Source organism: Danio rerio, chromosome 18 (genome assembly GCF_052040795.2).
Source record: "Danio rerio strain M-AB ecotype USA chromosome 18, GRCz13ab, whole genome shotgun sequence".
Taxonomy (NCBI): Eukaryota; Metazoa; Chordata; class Actinopteri; order Cypriniformes; family Danionidae; genus Danio; species Danio rerio.
The window spans coordinates 36,591,436-36,604,682 of NC_141038.1; the positions used below are offsets into that span (position 1 = coordinate 36,591,436).

At 35.1% G+C, this 13,247-nt stretch overlaps 2 protein-coding genes across 2 annotated transcripts; both read left to right on the top strand.

The window, feature by feature from the left end:
- Positions 1–1,781: 1,781 nt before the first annotated feature.
- On the top strand, positions 1,782–5,151 carry olfcq11 (olfactory receptor C family, q11). The gene is made up of 6 exons (XM_087293699.1): positions 1,782–2,017; positions 2,235–2,526; positions 2,638–3,450; positions 3,586–3,813; positions 3,918–4,041; positions 4,132–5,151. Exons 1-6 carry the CDS (start codon positions 1,797–1,799, stop codon positions 5,043–5,045), a joined length of 2,592 nt encoding a protein of 863 aa, XP_087149825.1. The 5' UTR covers positions 1,782–1,796; the 3' UTR covers positions 5,046–5,151.
- Positions 5,152–7,987: 2,836 nt separating this feature from the next.
- On the top strand, positions 7,988–13,247 carry olfcq12 (olfactory receptor C family, q12). Its single transcript, XM_087293250.1, has 6 exons — positions 7,988–8,496; positions 8,741–9,032; positions 9,239–10,048; positions 10,139–10,366; positions 11,775–11,898; positions 11,972–13,247. Exons 1-6 carry the CDS (start codon positions 8,180–8,182, stop codon positions 12,883–12,885), a joined length of 2,685 nt encoding a protein of 894 aa, XP_087149376.1. The 5' UTR covers positions 7,988–8,179; the 3' UTR covers positions 12,886–13,247.

A 13,247-nucleotide genomic window follows, 5' to 3' on the forward strand; every position in this document is an offset into this window, starting at 1 on the left:
TTTAAATATTTCATTAACGGTACTTATCAAAATAGTTATACATCCGCATGGTGTTTATTAAGATTGTTTGATCTGTATAGGCAGTCTGATCTTTACAGAAGCTGTAAACTGACACGCACATGGTGGTCCCCATAATGTTTAGATCTGATTAACTTTTATTTAGCCTGTAGTCTTTAGATTTTTTCATAATGTTCCATTACTTAAAATTTCTTTCATTTTTTTAAATTTATAGTGTATATATAAAATGAGTGCTAGCTTGTTTAGCTGTGATTATTATGCAAGGATCATATTTTATATTCGGTTTATTCTTCAGTAGCCTATGTATTTGTTAATAATGTATTATATAAATGTATTGTTTATAAGGACTAAGCTATTAATATATAATACATTAGGCTTATTATACATTAAGGCATTGAAGTCAGTTAGGACAACAAGTCACATCCATGTAGTGAATTACTGTTGAGTGGAATCAATGCGTGGTATCGGCCTTTCATGTCCAATATGAGTATGAGTATTTTATTATCGACCCGATACTGGTATCGGTGCATCCCTATTTCCAAGGTGGCAATATATATAAAAAATATTATAGAAAGAAAAATGTCAGCAAAGCAAAAAGAGAGGGGATGGAATGGCAAAGAGCCTTAGGCCAGGAGCCAAACTTTAGTTGCCATAAGTACCAAAGTGCTATGTGTCGAAGCACTAACTAGAAGGCTATCAACACAGACTTGATGTGGATATTAAAATGTTGATGTCTTTTCAATAGTAATTTCTTAAAATGTGTTTGGAGTCTAACTGCAGCTTGTGGCCTTTTTATCAGATTTGATAAAACTGAGATTTAAAGTATTTTAGCATCAGACACAAACGCATTTATGGATAATTAGCTTGATTATATGTTCTGTGGTTACTGTGCTTAATGTTCTTCTCACAAAACTAATGGAATATGCTGTTTGTGTAATAACCTCAAGAGAATTAGACCGTTTTTGTGATGAACTGCAGGTGCTTTACAATACAAAGTCAAAGACACAACTGCCATCTAGATGTCAAATGAAAGATGATTTGGAATTTACTCAGAATTCTCATGTATACTGTATTGACAAAACATTGACAAAATGTGATCCACATATTTGAAATCATTCAGGTTTGTATTACAATAATCTCAAATGCAAAAGAATACAGAGTATTTTCTTAACAGAAAATTTAAAAAACACTTAACTGTAACCTGAGTTCATTTCAAAAACTAGAAGTTTTTTTGTTGCTTAATTTCTTTTTCAAACAGCCATTTACACAAATTCTGTATTTAAATGTAGTTTCAACATCCAGAAAAGGTAAAATATTAACAATATTTTGCAAGACTTTATTATAAGCTACAAATATATGTAAACTGAAAAAACTAAATACTGTCTACAATATTGTGTTTAAGACTTGTGTATGTACGAATTGATTTATTTAACTTGTAAATCACATTTTGAGAATATAAACTTGGGGTGGTATTTGTTTATGGAATTAATACCTTTGAGACTATACGTTTATGATCTTTCTGTCATCAAAACTCTTATCTCTTATTCCCAGAAACTATAAAACAAAGTAATATTTTTTTAGTGATAATTTTAAAACATAATAATACAATTGCATATAGTAATACATCTGTTTTTTTTTATTGTATTATGCTATGTTAAAACGACAGAATGACAAACACAATATCTTTATTTTTAGAGTGGTACCGCCTTTCAAGAAGAAAAAAAAAGGCTTTATATATATGTGATCTCAATGACGAAGGACATAAACAGATAAGAGGGATGTGGGTGATTCTGCACATTTATTTTTTTATATCTTGTAATTATATGTCTGTGGCTTTGATGGCCAGTTCAGGAACCTGTCAACTACAAGGACACTTTACATTGAACGGGATGTACCAGAATGGAGACTTTTTAATTGGTGGTTTATTTGAGATTCAATACCTCAAAGCATTCCCGGGGCTAAGCTTCAGAACAGAGCCAAAACTACCCCACTGTGAAAAGTCAGTCTAAACCACAATGACTGAAAAAAATGTGTAGGAAGTGTGTGTGTGTGTGTGTGTGTATTATTTATTTTTTTTTTCTTGTTTCCATAATTTATTATTATTTTATCATTTTAAACTCAATTAATGTGAAACGCAGTTCAATTGTTTTCTTTATTGTTACATATATTGTTAGTAATGTTGAAGTTAATAATCAAACATTGTTTGTCTTCTCCAGCTTCTATATGACAAGCTTCCAGCAGGCAATAACAATGGTTTTTGCCATCAATGAGATTAATAACAATCCCAACCTGCTGCCTAACATCACACTTGGTTACCAGATGTATGACAACTGTTTAAGGCTTGGAGTGGCATTTCGGGCAGCTACAGCTCTTATAAGTGGGACAGAGGAGACCCTCTCTGACCTCAACTGCAAAGGCCCACCACCAGTTATTGGAGTCATAGGTGATCCAGGATCTACACATTCTATTGCAATTTCTAGTGTTTTGGGGCTTTTTCGAATGCCTATGGTAAGATATTTATACAAGCACGCACAGACACACACACACACACACACAGTTATATAATGAACGTGCGTTATGCTCATCTCTCTGTCTCTCTCCTCGATTTTTCCTAATTAGATTAGCTATTATGCCACCTGTTCCTGTTTGAGTAACAGGAAAAAGTACCCCTCTTTCTTCAGAACAATACCCAGTGATGCTTTCCAGGTGCGGGCTATGATTCAAATTTTGAGGCATTTTGAATGGACCTGGGTTGGTCTCCTCTACAGTGATGATGATTATGGCATAAATGCTGCTCTGTCTTTCCACCATGATGTGCAGCAATTTGGAGGTTGCGTGGCTTTCTCTGAGATTCTCCCCAATGATAACAACCAGATGGCAGTACAACACATAGTCAGAGTCATTCAGAACTCTACAGCAAAAGTAGTGGTTGTGTTTTCCACTTCAAGCTATTTGTTGCCTGTGATTGATGAGATGCTGTTGAAAAATATTACAGGCAGGCAATGGATTGCTAGTGAGGCTTGGTCCACCTCACCTGTGCTTCTTAATCCCCGACTTAGGTATGTTTTAGGGGGTACACTGGGAATTGCCATCCGACGGGGAGAGATTGAAGGACTTGACAACTTTCTGTTACGCCTTCGTCCCGACAATTTTTCACAAAACAGTATGATGAGGATATTCTGGGAGAACATGTTTGAATGCAATTTCGACACTATTGGAGGACTGAGAACCAAATTGTGCTCAGGGCAAGAGGATTTGAGAAGCAAATTTACACCATACACTGATGTTTCTGAGCTGAGAGCTTCTTATAATGTCTATAAGGCAGTTTATGCTCTAGCACACGCACTACATGACCTAATGCATTGTGAGGAGGGGAGAGGACCATTCAGTGAGAACAGATGTGTTGACATATCAAATCTAAAACCTTGGCAGGTAAAACTTAAATGTAAAAGTGCATTTATATTCTATTCATTTAGAAGAGAATAATGTGCAAAAAAAAAAAAACTGTAATCTTACTCAAAATGTCTGGTAAAAAGATAACAATCATCTTGTCTACAAATTGTGCAGCTGGTTCACTACCTTCAAAGAGTGAAATTTACCACAGGCTTTGGGGATCATGTGTCCTTTGACAAAAATGGAGATGCTCTGGCCATCTATGATGTGCTGAACTGGCAGCTGAGCTCTGAGGAGTCAGTAACTGTCAGAAGAATTGGTGTTGTAGATGAAGGGGTGACAACAGGGAAGGTGTTCACACTAGATGAAAATGCAATATACTGGAACTTTGAGACAAATAAAGTAATTATCAAAACATAATGTGACTAATGTAAAAACAGATCATACAAACAGTATAAAGTCAAATCATGTCTGGCCTAAATAGCAACAATTAATGTGTTTTTCAGCCTCCACGGTCTGTGTGCAGTGAAAGCTGCCCCCCTGGAACTAGACAAGCAACAAGGAAAGGGCTTCCTGTCTGCTGTTTTGACTGCTTGCCATGTGGAGATGGAGAGATTTCCAATACAACAGGTGAGAAAGTATTATTTTTAATTTTCCTCCGATAACAAACAAACAGTTGATTTAACTATTAAAACGCATTTCTTTGTTTCTCATACACAGATACCACTGAGTGCATAGCATGTCCAAATGATTTCTGGTCCAACCCAGAAAAAGATCAATGCATCCCAAAAGAAGTAGAGTTTCTCTCGTATGAGGATCCTTTGGGCATTTCTCTGACCACTGCGGCCATGCTTGGCACTTTCATCTGTGCTCTTGTAATGACCATTTTTGCTCATTACCGCAACACTCCTGTAGTACGTTCAAATAATTCAGAGCTCAGCTTCCTGCTTCTGTTGTCCCTTAAACTCTCTTTCTTGTGTGTGCTGCTGTTCATTGGTCAGCCACAGTTGTGGACGTGTCAATTAAGACATGCTGTGTTTGGCATAAGCTTTGTTCTGTGTGTCTCCAGTATCCTGGTTAAGACTATGGTGGTAATAGCTGTCTTTAAATCATCACGACCCGAGGGTAAAAATGCCATGAAATGGTTTGGAGCAGCTCAACAAAGAGGTACAGTCCTGATCCTAACAGCTCTTCAAGTTTTGATATGTGCAGTCTGGCTGTCAACTGCTTCTCCAACACCTCATAAAAACAGCCGGTATATCAGATCTATTATAGTATATGAATGTGCCATTGGCTCAGTGGCTGGATTTTCTCTGCTGCTGGGATACATTGGACTTTTAGCAGCAGTAAGCTTCCTGCTGGCCTTCCTAGCCAGAAACCTTCCAGATAGTTTTAATGAAGCAAAGTTCATCACTTTTAGCATGCTGATCTTTTGTGCTGTGTGGATTGCATTTGTTCCAGCATATGTGAGCTCTCCAGGGAAGTATGCTGTGGCTGTGGAGATTTTTGCCATACTAGCTTCTAGTTTTGGCTTACTGCTAGCAATATTTGCCCCGAAGTGCTACATCATTATATTACACCCAGAAAGAAACACTAAGAAAGCCATTATGGGAAAAGGTACAAAAAATAAATAGATCTATTTGCTGTTAGTAAAACCTCAGACAAATATGTCTTTGAAATGAATTTGTTTTACTTGAATGGGAGAATAAACAATAACAATAACATAAAACCTCTAAAAAATACAGTGCATCCTTAAAGAATTCATGTCACTTGTTTTGTCCCTTTTATGTTATAGCCTTAGTCCAAAATGGGTTACATTATTTATTGTCCTCAACACTCTTCAGACAATATCCTATAATGATCAGGTGAAAAAGGTTTGTTTAATATTTGCAAATGTATTTAATATTTAAAAACAATTTGCTGGGCAAACAAGGTCACAGTTTGTTAAGTACTTTGTTCTTTGAGCACTTGTGGCACCAATTACAGTCTCAGGTCTTTTTGTGTATGACTACAACTTTGGCACACCTTTTAAGCAGTTTCTTCCATAGCTACATCTGTAAACTACTGATGACCATCTTCTAAGTTTAAAGTAAATATGTTGTAATTTAGATTATTCTGGCATAAAATGACTGATGCTAAATCATTTACTGGGTTATTTTGCTTGAGACACAAAATCTAACACAAAACATCTAAGAAAAATTTTTTTTGCAGTGTACTTACACTGCAAAAAATGTTTTTCTCACTTGGATTTTTTTCTTGTTTCTAGTCCAAATATCTACAAATTCTTAAATCAAGAAGCTATTTCTAGACAAGCAAAACATTTTGTCTTGTTTTAAGAAATAATATGACAAAATGAGGTTTTTCCTCAAATCAAGCAAAATAATCTGCCAATAGGGTAAGCAAAATAATCTTGTTTTTCGATTTGTGATAAGATTATTTTGCTTACCCCATTGGCAGATTATTTAGCTTGATTTAAAGAAAAACTCACTTCATTTTGGCATATTATTTCTTATTGTATGGTACTGTAGCATATCAGGGTGTCCCATGTTTGGAACCTGGCTTGAGAACCAGCCCCATCCTTGACTACAGTGCATCTGGAAAGTATTTGTTTATTTCCTCCAAATTCTACACACAATACCTCATAATGACAATGTGAAAAAAAAAAGATTTTTGAAATTGTAAATTAATTAATAATTTTATTAAAAAAAAAAAAAAAAACTGTAAAATCACATTTACATAAGCATTCACAGCCCTTGCTCAATACTTTGTTGATGCACCATTGGCAGCAATTTCAGCCTCAAGTCGTTTTGAATATGATGCCACAAGGTTAGCACACCTGTCAATTTATGCCCATTCCTCTTTGCAGTACCTCTCAAACTCTATCAGGCTGGATGGAAAGCGATGATGTACATCCATCTTCAGATTTCTGTCAACAAGGGTTGAAACCTCTGATCTTTGAGGGACATGAAATAGAGACAGTTGAATGTTTTAAATATTTAGGAACATCTATTGATCGTCGATTATCATTTGCTGCAATTGCAGAGTGCATTTTTAAAAAAAAAGGAATGCAGAGATTATATCTCATTAACAGGTTACAACAATTTGGTGAGAGTCAGGATGTTCTGGAGATGGTATACAAGAACTTGGTTGAAAGTGTTGCGAGTTTTAACATGATGCATGGTATGGACTGTTACCAATTAAGGAAAAGCAAAAACTTTGTCGAGTAGTAAAAATTGCCATTGTAATTGTAGGTAAAGACAACCAAATAAAGATTTATTCAATGAGGGTTAAACAGAAAGCACACATCATTATTGAAGATTGTTCTTATCCCTTAAATATATAATTTTTAAGCTCTTGTCATCAAAAGGACATTTTGGAAAGTAAAGAAAATGTAAAGTAAAGAAAAATGTGTATCAAATGTACTTTGTGCCGACTGCCATTATTTAAATACTGGGTTTTAAGAATGTACAGGGTTTCAAATTATGTTTTTAATGTGATATATATGATGAAAAAGAAAAGAAAAAAAAAGAAAAATGATTGAATAATACTGGATATATAAGCAGCATAAGATAGTAATATGAATATGATGAAAAGTACATAATTTTTAAGAATAATTACAGGTGATAATTAAAACATTAACACAGTGTTTCTCAACTGGTGGGTCGCGGAGTGTGTGGTCAAAAAAACAAAAGTTGAATTTTTTACTTATGTTGACTTTTATTTTGAAATGCGTGCCCGACAACCCTACCGTTTGACATGTGAAATTTCATTTAACTATAGCAACAAATATGTCGAAGCGCAAGTACGAACCTGAATATGTAAAGTTTGGATTTACATATATTGACGACAAAAAAGACTTAAAGCCTCAGTGTGTCATAACTAGGAAGGTGCTCTCAGAGATTATGAAACCATCTAAATTAAAATGACATTTAGAAACCAGACAACATGTTTTATTAAATGTTCAGTTTAGTTCATGGTAACTAAACCTTTCCTTACCCTAACCACTGTTTTCAGTATTTGTCGTTTTTACAAGTAATATTTCTATAATTTGATACATTTTGTTAAATGACAGCAATAAAATATTGTTTATTTGTAAGTATTATTTTTATATATTTTAACTGTCACTACTTGTATGTTAACAAATAAATACAAATTAATTATAATTCCTAAAATTGTATTATAGTTCCTAAAAATCTGGGTCGCAGCTTGAAGACCATGTAAAAATGTGGGTCCCATGGCCAAACCAGTTAAGAACCCTTGCATTAACACAGCAAACAGCATCAGCAATTTCAAATACACTTGCTCTAAACCAATCAGATTTAAAAACCACAAGAAATGCTGTACATTATATTATATATTATAAAGTTCTTTATATTATATAAAAATATGTACAACTTAGTAAAAAAAATCTTTAAAACTGTTCACAGAAAGCTAATTTCTAATGACTCTAATGATTGTGACTTCTATTGCTGGTTCATAGTTAACTGTGTTTAATTAGAGTTGGGTTAAAACTAAACAGTTTTGATGTTGCTGTCCTAGAAAGAAAAAAAAAACTAGGAATATACTGCCATCTAGAGGAATATCTAGGTATGTGGTAGGTTTATGGGTGCGACAAACACACGTTTGTGTGTGTGTGTGTGTGTTTGTGTGTGTAGCTTCAAGTAGCCTTTTGTTTATTCATTTAAAGAAAGGCCATTAATAAATTTACTGTTGAGTTAATAAAGAATTCCATTAAGTATTAAAAAGGAATTATTCTTGATTTGCTGGGATGTTAACATGGCACCGCCTGTTTATTAAGGCAACGCCCTCCAAAGTATTTATTATAAATAATATCCATAGGGGTGAGCTAAAAAGAAATGTGGAAATGTGGATCATTGCAAAAATCTGCCTGTACTTGTCCTTCAGTTGTATCTCTGTAGCTTCTATCTTCAGATCAGGTCCCTGTCAGCTCCAGGGGCAATTCAGGCTGAACGGGATGTTCCAGGAAGGAGATCTCATCCTTGGAGGGCTATTTGAGGTTCACTTCCTCACAGTGTTCCCAGAGCAGAGCTTCAGAACAGAGCCAGAACCACCATACTGTGAGCAGTGAGTCTGGGGTCAGACTGGACCAAGATTTCTTATAAATACAAAATGAATATATTAAATCAAGACGCTACTTAAGAATTAACAGTTATATGTTTTACTTATCAGAATATGTAAACAATTAATGTTTACCATAAAAAGCAGCTCTTTAAGAATATAAGATTTTTTGTCAGGAATTGTCTTGTATCTGCAAAGATTTTCTGAAATATCAGTTCTGAAATAACATAATTTCTTCTGCTCTTTATAGATTTGATATGGCAAGTTTCCAGCAGGCACAGACTATGGTCTTTGCAATAGACGAAATCAATAGGAATCCAAACCTGCTTCCGAACATCACTCTTGGTTATTATCTTTATGACAACTGTGTCAAGTTGAGTGTGGCATTCAGGGCTGCTATGGCTCTTGTTAGTGGCACAGAGGAATCATTCTCCAGCCTAAACTGCACTGGCCCTCCACCAGTGATTGCCATAGTGGGGGACCCTGGATCTACCCACTCAATTGCAATCTCTAGTATATTAGGGCTGTTTAGAGTGCCTATGGTAAGTGTGAATGTGAAATTTGTGGGGGAAAAAATCTAACTGTACAGACTGCATTTAAATTGCCAAATAAATAAGAGTAGAATTTACCACACACACACACACACACACACACACACACACACACACACACACACACACACACACACACACACACACAAGCAACAACAGAAATCTTATTTACAGCTCATCTGTGTCTCTTCTATAAGGTTAGCTACTTCGCAACCTGCTCCTGTTTAAGTGACAGGAAAACATACCCATCTTTCTTCAGAACAATACCCAGTGATGCTTTCCAGGTGCGGGCTATGGTTCAGATCTTAAAGCGTTTTGGATGGACCTGGGTTGGTCTGCTCTACAGTGATGATGACTATGGAATCTACGCTGCTCAGTCATTCCAGAAGGAAATGCAGCTCTTTGGAGCATGTGTTGGCTTTTCTGAAATGCTGCCTCGTGATAATAACCATGAAGATATCCAGAGTATTGTGGAAGTGATTCAGACTTCAACAGCTAGAGTGGTGGTGGTGTTCTCCACAGAAGCCTATTTATTACCACTGATGGATGAGGTGGCATTGAAAAATGTGACAGGCAGGCAGTGGATTGCGAGTGAAGCTTGGGCCACCTCTCCTGTGTTTCATACTCAGCATCTCCTGCCCTTCCTTGGGGGCACACTGGGCATTGCAATAAGGCGTGGGGAGATCCAGGGCCTTAAAGAATTTCTGTATTACCTCCATCCTGACAGCAATACAAGGAACAATATTGTAAGAATCTTTTGGGAGAACATTTTTGGGTGCAGTTTTGAGATTGGAGGCAGAGAGAGAAAGGTTTGTACAGGGCAAGAAGATCTGAAAAGCACAAACACAGCATACACTGATGTATCAGGACTGAGGGCCTCTTATAATGCATATAAAGCTGTTTATGCTCTAGCCCATGCACTTCATGACCTGATGCAGTGTGAAGATGGGAGAGGACCATTTAGTGGAAACAAATGTGCAGACCAAATCAACCTACAGCCCTGGCAGGTACAGCAGAATTTATTTATGATACACAGAAGTGACAGAAAATATTACATTGATACAAAATACAAAGCAAGTCCTGTGTGCCCTGTGCAGGTAGTCCATTATCTTCAAAAAGTAAACTTTACCACAGGATTTGGAGATCATGTGTCATTTGATGAGAATGGAGATGCTCTGGCCATCTATGATGTGATGAACTGGCAGCCGAGTTCAGATGGTGCAATAAGTGTTAGCACAGTTGGTGTGGTGAATGAAGGGGCTTCAATGAAGATGGTGCTCACACTGAAGGAGAATTCAATATTCTGGAACTTTAAAAACAGAAAAGTAATTAATTTATCATATTATTTCTCTCCTGATAAAATATATAAAAACTATTGGTAACACTTTATAATAACTACACACTATGAATCATTTACTATGAAAGCAATAGCAACTAATGAATTCATTATTTATTAAGCATTAACTCTACATTAATAAACGTTAGTAAGCAGTTTATAATTGCAGCTACAAATGCTCTATTCTTGACTTATAAGCACCTATATATTGTGCTTAATAATTGTATTTTCATAGTTAGTTAATGATTTATTTTTCATTACTAAATTAAGTATCGCATTATTTACAAACTAGTTGTATTTAAGAGTAGTTGAGGGTTTTTAGGATAATTCAGAATGAGTTAGAAAATGATTAATGAACTATTGAAATCAACATTTATATATCTTATTATTCAGGCATATACTAATAGTTAACTAATATGTTAATAAATGCTTTATTAACTCAACTTCATGCAGTTTTGTGACCTAATCTAAAGTGAGGACCCTTCATAAATCCCTTATAAATGTCAATCAAAGGCTCTTAATCAAATGAATAATAATCTTTGCAATCTTTTCTAAAAAGTAAAATTACTGTAAAGTTTAAACATTTTAACAGCAGTGTTAAATACGGCATAAAACTGGATTAAACAACAACAATATAATTATTAAACAATAGAATAAGATGCAATGTTTAAACTTAACAGTTATTTTATTTTAGATAAGGTTGCAAAGATTTATTTTTCTTTTGAAGTACAGTTTCATTTGTATATCTTTAAATGAATAGGAATGACTACTGTAATTTTTCCTGTTTAGAATTTAACTGAGCCTATATTTGTCATTTATAAGGGATTTATATAGCATACAGTCCTCACTTTAGATTCCCAAAACTAGATGAAGTTGAGTTAATAAAGCATTTACTAACATACATAGTAACCATTAATATATGCCTGAATAAAAAGATATATAAACGTTGATTTCAATAATTTATTAATCATTTACTAACTCATTCTGAATTATTCTAAAAACCCTTAAATACTCTTAAATACAAATGGTTTGTAAATAATGCAATACTTAATTTAGTAATGAAAATAAATCATTAGCAAAGCATGAAAGTACAATTATTAAGCACATTATAAATGTTTGTAAGTCAAGAATAGAGCATATGTAGCTGCAGTTATAAACTGCTTACTAATGTAGAGTTAATGCTTAGAGTTAAAACAGATAATGAATTCACCATTTGATTATGCTTAATAAATGATTTATAGTGTGTAGTTATTATAAAGTGTTACCAAACTATCTTGTACTACATTCTTATACTTTGGTTTGTTACTATGAAATTGTATATGGTTTGAACCTATACTTAATGATGGATGAACATACATATTACAAAGATAAGTAATATTATATGCTGTACCCCTTAGCCCCCACAGTCTGTGTGTAGTGAGAGCTGCCCCCCAGGCACCAGACAAGTCAGGAGGAAGGGCCTTCCTGTCTGCTGTTTTGATTGCCTGCCATGCGCAGATGGAGAGATTTCTAACACAACTGGTATAAATTCTACTACAAAATTGTAATTAAATTGAAAAGGGAACCAAATAATTGTTTGTTTTTTTTCATACAGATGCTATTGAGTGCAAAATATGTCCTGATGAGTTATGGCCCAATCCAAATAAAGATCAGTGTGTCCCAAAAGAAGAAGATTTTTTGTCCTTTGAGGATCCTCTGGGCATCTCTCTGACCACTGCTTCCCTGCTTGGCACCTGCTTCTGTGCTCTTGTTATGGTCATCTTCTCTCATCATCGTAACACTCCTGTAGTTCGTGCCAACAATTCAGAGCTCAGCTTCCTGCTACTTTTGTCACTCAAACTGTGTTTTCTGTGTGTGTTGCTGTTCATTGGACGACCAAAGTTATGGACATGTCAGTTAAGGCATGCTGCATTTGGCATAAGTTTTGTTTTATGTGTCTCCAGTATCCTGGTCAAGACTATGGTGGTAATAGCCGTGTTTAAATCATCTCGGCCTGAGAGTAAAAGTGCCATGAAATGGTTTGGGGTAGCTCAACAAAGAGGGACAGTTATGGCCCTAACCACCCTCCAGATTGTGATATGTACAGTTTGGTTAAGCATGGCATCCCCAAAACCCTATAAAAACAGCCTGTATATCTCCTCCAAAGTTGTCTATGAATGTGATATTGGCTCAGTAGTTGGTTTTTCTCTATTGCTGGGATACATTGGTCTTCTGGCAGCAGTAAGCTTTCTATTTGCCTTCCTGGCAAGAAACCTTCCAGATAATTTTAATGAAGCCAAATTTATTACATTCAGTATGTTGATTTTCTGTGCTGTGTGGATTACATTTGTTCCAGCTTATGTGAGTTCACCAGGAAAATATGCAGTGGCTGTGGAGATATTTGCAATTTTAGCTTCCAGTTTTGGATTACTGGTGGCTATATTTGCCCCAAAGTGCTACATGATCCTTTTTCATCCAGAGAGAAACACTAAAAAATCAATCATGGGAAGAGCCACACAAATTAAATAGTTTAAACTGACAATTTAATAGGGAATAATAAACAAATGTATGATGTTATCAGTTGTTTTCTTCAGAAATGTATTATTTTGGTTGATCACTGATCATTTAAATAAAAAAAGAGGCAAATGCAAAGTGTGTGAGCTAAGGTGAAGCCAATCTGAGCCAGAAGTGAATGTGGTAAGGAATACAAACTCTTTTGGGTGATTCAATCCATGCAGTTTTAGTTCATTTCTAAAGAACTTTTCACAATAATTATTGTTCCAAAGCAGCCTTACAAAAGGTGCACATTTTTATTTTACAGATGAAATCTGAAAACATAAGAACTTGTGTATAGAGTGGTCATTATATATAAACATAGTTAACCTGCAGTC